We start from the raw sequence: 7,170 nt of genomic DNA, 5'->3' as shown, positions 1-7,170 counted from the left end.
CCTCTACCTACGTCCACCATCGTCGTCTCCATTTCTTCCATAAGCCGCCTGCCACCTCACCAGAAAATCCTTCAAACCGCCGGCCATGGCTCCCTAGCCGCTGGCCTCATCCCCACTTCTCCGTCTCCTCGAAATTTCCTAATTAGGTTGATGATTTAATTGGGATGATCAAAGATTTCAAATCCGTTTGAATTCAAATTTGAAGTATTTCCGAATTGGGTTTGATCCATATTTGGAAGGTTTTAACTCTTCAAATCCAAAATTCAAATTTGCATTAGGAGTTAAATGCCCCCTTAATTTCCTTCCTTTAATTAAGGAATTAATCGTAGCTTTAAATCTGAAATTTAATTTCAGATTTAAGCATTAATTCTCTTAAGTAATTGGGGCCCACTTATTTGAAATCAAACCCCTCTCCCTCCCTCTCTCCTAGGCCGGCCCCTCTTCCTCCTTTTTCTAATTAAGTGCCAATTAATGCTCCTAATTAACTCCCTTCATTCACTCAAAAGCTCTTTGAAAATAATTCCAAAACCTGAGATTTTCCCATAATTCTAAATTGAAATCACTGCTGGCCGGATTCCCAATTCCCGTATATCAATTTCCTTCCACAAATTTCTCCCCAAACTCCATCTGACGTTGAGTTTTCTGCTTTCTAAGGCTGCAGCCAGAGAATTCCAGCAACGCTGTCCATCTATTCCCACTAGTCTGTTTAGATTTCCTCCATTAAATCCTCCCGTCCTCCATCCAACGTGAAGTCTTCTACCTCCTAATCCTGGAATTCTGCTTGCTGTCCACTTATTCCAGCAAGAATATCTTGCTGTCCAGCACTTTGGAAGACCACGAATGGTTGTCCCAGAGTTTCTATGTGCTGCCCAAAGTTTTTCTGAGCAATATAGGTTGCTGTCCAGAACAGTTTTCTGCATTACGGACAGATTCTACCTGCTGTCCTGAAGTTTCTACAAGATAAAACTGCTGTCCCTGCTGTCAAAGCTGCAGTTTAGACATCACTAATTGCTCTTCAAGACAGCATTCAAAACCTCCTACCCATTCTACATCAGAGCCCCTCTGATTATGTCAAATTTTTGTATTTTTTTAACGGATGAAGCAAATTGTAGATTGGTGCAAGTGTATGCTGTGAGGTGCAAGGAAGTAGGAGATGCGTGGCGGCAAGTAGGCATAATGCTTGTGTTGCAAGGGCGGCTGGTCACAGGTGAGGAGACAGTTGGGCAACAAAACCAAAATCGTGTGAACATGAGTCATTTAACGTCACAATTTTACGAGATTTTGTGTTTGTGATACATAAGTAATTCAAGATTGAGGGGAGATGTATGATTGTTTCAACATGAGTTTACTAAAAGTCATGCATGGGGATATTTTGTAGATGATCATTGTGGATATAGTGTAAGTTGGACTGCATATGTGTAATTGTGTGGATATGGGGTGCGTGCATTATGGGACTGTTATTGTTTGCTTATTCAAAAGTATTTCAAGATTGAGGACATGTACACTATTAGGTTCAGAGTGGGGTGGTATAAATCGTGGGAGGAGATCAGGGGATCACGTGCAAAAGTGTACCATGGGTTTGGCATGAGATGGATTTGATAATTAGGACTTGAATTTGATTGCTGAGTACATAAACTCTGACGCTGAATTATTCTTTCATTCAATTATCAATAATAAGCAATTATATAATATGAATCTCTATTTATAGAAAATAAGGTTACAATGGTATAATCAAATATTTAAATGCAAATCTAAACCCATATAAATCAAACAAACAGTTAAATTTAAACCTATTTTTATCCAAAAGGGAAAAAAGTACAAAAAAAAAAAAAAATCAACTGAAATTTTTTGAGAAATTGCATCATGATTAAAAGTGGGCCTAAAAAGGCTTGAAAATGAGCTCGACTAATTTTTCTTGATTTAGATTTCAATATCATTACCTTAAGCCATCTATCTTCTTTAAAATCATTACAATCGGTGGCATGCATGATTTATCAATGACTTATGATCTCATTTCTCATTTGAACATTCATATGATGCATAAATTTTTTGTCAATGGATACTTTTGATAGCATGAAATGAAAATTTGTATTTTTATGTGGAGTCTTTCATGTTTTCTAGAAAAAATCACGAGTTGACAAGTGCTAAATCGGCATAAAGTTGACGGTAGTCTTGTTTGATTTGTTTCTTACTAGGTTGACTGCAAGATCTATGTGAAGCCAAACTTGTGGCGGAGTGTCATACCCCCTTAGTCAACCTGAGATGTAGATGACGGATAATCAGGTTAAATATAAATTCCACCAACAACCATCCTGAATTATTCTCCTTAGGATCCAGTGAGTAGAAATTTTATCTGCCTAGACTATCGCAAAAAATAACTATTAAATTTCAACTATTGGATTATACCTTAGGTTTTTTAAGTATTTAGAAGCATGCTTAATATTCATCAATACAAAATGCAGAGCTTCACAAAAAAAAAAAAAAAAAAAAAAAATAAAATAAAAAAAAAAAAAAAAAAAAAAAAAAAAAAAAAAAAAAAAAAAATTCAAATAAAAATTTACATACCAAAAATCTTTAATTTACAGCTTACTTATTGACCTTCTATCTACACCCAAAAAAATACTATACACCTAAAAGGCTTTGTACAAAGTGCTGCTCAACCTCCTATAAAGCCCAACTGGCTCCTTACCCTTTCTTGCAACATAAATCAACCAGTGAGCTAGAACTCAATGAAATAAACTATTGTTGTACAAGATTCAATATACAAGGATAAGAAGTAATTAATATGCATATAGATGTTTTGCACTAATTAGAGAATTATAACCATAACTTAAAGAAGTAAAGTTGTAAAAGAAAAATATACTTGTATAAGCCTGAAACCATAAATTGTATCTATTTTTTTTTATATAAATGATCAATGCATAACAATATAGAATTATTATATGAAATTTTCTTTAGAGGTTTTATCATTTGATTCTTATTTTATAGAAAAGTCATATGATATCTATAGGTTTTTAGACATTCATAATGGGTCGTCGCCTAGTTTATCGGCTAACCATTTTATAATGACCCTCTCGTCAAGGTTGGGTCCCAATGCACTAATTTTTTAGAAGAATGAGTCAGATACCTCCTATACAACCCCTATTAAGGCATACCCCGTTAGGTCTTTCGTCTTTTCTTATGTAGGTCATTACTTACTGGCCTATACCCCATCACATGACTTCTCTAAAACTTTCATTATAAATCGTACTCCTTTTATCTGTAGTGACATGTCAATCATGAAAGTTTAACTGATATTAATCAAACGATAATAGCATGTGTCAAGAATACAACAACAACAGTGACAAAAACAACAACAACAAGCCTTTATCCCGCTATGTGGGGTCGGCTGCATGAATCCTTTTTCTCCATTGTGTGATGTTAAGAGTCAAATTATCATCTAAATCTAATAAAGAAAGGTCATTTCTAATATTTTCTAACCAAGTCTTTTTAGGTCTACCTCTACATTTCTTAACATAAGTCAAGAATATAATGTGATAGAAAATAATTATCATGAGTCTTGAATATCATATATGTGAAATAAATTCTTTATGAATGGATGATTTTAAATATATAATCTCCATTATTTTTGAAATTCTTATCATATGCCAAAAATAAAGAAATTCTATAAAATTAGACTTATAAATTTCTTGCTTCCTATATTAGAGATTGAATATCTCACCTCGTTCTTTGGATTGACAAGATGAAATTGTTCCCTTAGAATATCCCGACCTCTTTTCTTCTATAAACAACCTAAATAAACCATAATTTTCGCAATTTATAGCACATTCTTAACTTAAAAATCTAATTTATAATAAATCTAAAAATAATATTTTTACCTCAATTGTATTTCTTCTCATTCAATTCTTGAAGTCTATTCACTTGTTTAACAACCCAAATACATAAATTAACACAAAAAAAAATCCGGATTCCTTACTCAAACCCTAGCCGCCCCTTTTTTTTCCCTCTTCTTATTTTCTATTTTTTGTTCTTTAGATTTCGGCTGCTACAACTCTCTTCCTTCTTCTAACGGCCTGCTCTAGGGATGCTGTTACTTTGGGTTCCGAGATCAGTTATGTGAGAAGTAGAGAAAAGAAAATAGAAATTGATTTAATAATTAGGTAATATATAAGTTATAATATACTTAATAGTTATGCAAATTAATTCAGCCATTAGATTTCAAAGAAAGCTAACGCTGTGGATTTAAGTGGAAAATCGGAAATTCCACTAATGGCTGTAGTAATTTTAATAAATGAATAGTAAAGGAAAACTTTATAAAATAAAATAAAAACTAATTCCAAAACTTTCACATCCTTACAGATTAACATACACTTCTACATATCAATCCGCTCCATTTTACGAGTAGAACATAATATAATACTTGTTTTTTGGTGTTACTAGGAGGCATAAGGCTATTGATTCTCATATGAGGCGTAAGTTATAAAGGATGCACTGTGATGCCCAACATTGGTTTTGACTCTGACATGGAAAACGTAGCACTCTTACCATACAAGTTCAAGAAATTATTAGTTCATAATGCCGAGCATTATAGAACCTACTGTGCTGAGATTATACACAATGTTTCAACTTGAAAATTAAGGAGATTGTGGAACAACCAGCATGGCTTGATATTGTAGCACCAACAAACTTGCGAGACCATGCAGCCAGATAGAGGTGTTTTTTTTTTTTTTACCGTTCGTTGGGTGATGTTACTGTCATGACTCAACTTGAAAATCATTTAGCTGAATAAATGTTGGCCTTACAATAAAATTTAACCAGTTTAGTATTACTGTCATAGTAGTACTGTGGTCCAATTAGTGGAAATTATGTAAGAAAAACGACTTGAAGCCTAGAAGATTGACAGTGACCAGGAACTGATAATCTGCAACCCTTCACTGTTCTACCCCACCAGAGCCCATCCCATCAATTGGCAGAAAAGTGCTGGCAAGTTGCTTATTGGATCCCAACGTTGAAAATTTATGAAGGATTATGAACTTTTGTTTCAGGACTGAGTCAATTGACTTTAGAATGCAACGGGCACATTAATTTTTTGGATTGCAATCTAGATTACTTTTATTATCGGTAATTACCTACAGCCGTTACAGCTGTTGAAACCGTCATATATATATATAAATTTTTCCGATAGAATTGTTCATAAGTATTCTATATTACTCTTCAGTATTCCATATGCGTTGGTGCTTGCTTAAATTAACAGCTGATGCCCCATAATTTCTATATCATACAGAGGAGATCAAGATGGAAGAGCAACCAATATTCACATCAGATTTATTGAGCTGCTTGGTAAATTTCTGCATCAACCTAGTTTAAGGTTGAATTAGTTGCTAGCTGATGTTTTTTTTTTTTTTTGGTGTACAACATCCATTCTCATAACCCACTTTTTCCACCAGAGTCCACGTATTAAGCATGTAAACAGTGATCTACCGTCATCCGCACCTTCAATTCTTAAGAAGAAAATTCATGTTCAGTTAGGGCCGATCATACCTGCAAATCGCTCTAATTTCTCTTATAAACAGAATCATAACTTAAGTGCAAGCAACAAAAGAGAGATGTTCTCCATCACAAATAGACATGGAACTCATGGGAGCATCATAAATCATGATAATAAAATAGTTGATTTGACAAGTGACATGTCAGATGATAGAAATTTGAGACCAGAAGATGCTGTTGTGCATTGTTCAGTCAAATTACCTAAGAGATCAAAACTGATCAATGAAGAGTCCAATTGTAGATTTGTTGCTTCTCCAGAGATTTGCTGCAAGCAATTGTTGCCCACTTCTTGTAGCCATTTAGAAGCTGGAAGTTTTGACATGCAGAGAAGAACGGCAGACCTAATTAGTCCTTTGATAAGTAAAGATAAAGAATCTACCAGTTTAGCTAAAGAAGATTCTGTTTCTAAGTTCTCTTTGAAGAAAGAAGGTCAAAACTGCCCATCATCCCTTGGGCAGGAGATATCGAGAGGTTCTACATTTTTGGCACAGGTATTGTTGTTAATCATCTTGTTACTGTAACTGTTATTTTTATTGTTATTACAACTATTTCAAAAAGATAATAATAGTATAGGATTTTTATTTTTATTTTGAAATATCCATCCTTTACAGTTTAAGTCTGAATCCACTTTAATTAGCTGGTGAGTCCCAGCTTTGCAGAAGACCCCATCATTACTAGGCCCAAACTTGATTGACAAGATCTAAGTTACCTTATTATTTAAATCTAATGTGAAGATGTGCAGTCCTCTTACATTAATAGATTAACATTTGTCAATTTCTGAGACAGCACATCAAGAGTAGAGCAAGAGAAACTTAGGTAAGTGATGTAGGACTTAAATGCTTGGGCAATGTTAAGTAAGAAATTGCATGTTTTTATTTGAGAGCAATATTAGTTTTTAAACTTGCAGTGATTTTAAACAATGAAAGAAAACAAGAGAAGGGTAAAACTAGCTTAGGCCAAGTCATACAATTAGAAGTTAAGATCACAAAATAATCAATTACTCAAGCATAGCATATATGAAGGATTTTCTACGATAAATCCCTAAATTAACAATGAGATTAGTCACTACGAAAGAGATCCCATACTCAACTCTTTAGAATACTTGGCTTAGCGGAGGGAATTAACACAACATTCATGAATCAATTATAACCACAATTGAGAGCAATTCGGAAGCTATAAAATTTGGAGGAAGAGCTTACCTTTGTCAGGGTTTGGAAACAATCTGCCATTGCACAGAGGAGAGTTGTTCGTCAATGGCTTCAGTGAGGGTGAAGACGATCCTCTCCACGTATTCCTCTACAGTTTGGTCAATCTCTAGGTTGAGGTCGAAAAACGGTGAGTTAAGGACATCGATGTGGCCTTGGTCGTCGTAAACGAACCCATGATCTTGTTCAGGATCGGCCATACAACGGTGGACAACAACTTCAAGGTTCGGGAACCTTTGGACAGCAATTGGAGACTTTTTGGGTGGCGAGATAACAATAGGAGTTTGCTGAACTTACTATACAACAACTAGGAACTTCTGGACAGCTACTACGACGAGCAGGATAGCAGGTCGACAGGTTTGCACTTGCTGGAAATTCGGGACAGCAACCTTAAAGCTGTCCAGGAAATCTGGGTAGC

At 34.8% G+C, this 7,170-nt stretch overlaps 1 protein-coding gene across 1 annotated transcript in view; it reads left to right on the top strand.

Annotated features, from left to right (window-relative positions):
• The window catches only part of LOC110114971 (regulator of telomere elongation helicase 1 homolog), a gene marked incomplete at its 5' end in the record, with an annotated part of 38,504 nt that overhangs the window by 12,884 nt on the left and 18,450 nt on the right, over positions 1 to 7,170 (top strand). Inside the window, 2 exon segments of the mRNA XM_028693017.1 lie at positions 5,285 to 5,340; positions 5,448 to 6,038. Coding sequence (XP_028548850.1) covers positions 5,285 to 5,340; positions 5,448 to 6,038 — 647 coding nt within the window.

Source organism: Dendrobium catenatum, unplaced genomic scaffold, assembly GCF_001605985.2.
Source record: "Dendrobium catenatum unplaced genomic scaffold, ASM160598v2 fragScaff_scaffold_211, whole genome shotgun sequence".
Taxonomy (NCBI): domain Eukaryota; kingdom Viridiplantae; phylum Streptophyta; class Magnoliopsida; order Asparagales; family Orchidaceae; genus Dendrobium; species Dendrobium catenatum.
The sequence above is the reverse complement of the archived record's forward strand: the minus strand, read 5'-3'. Positions and strand labels throughout refer to the sequence as shown.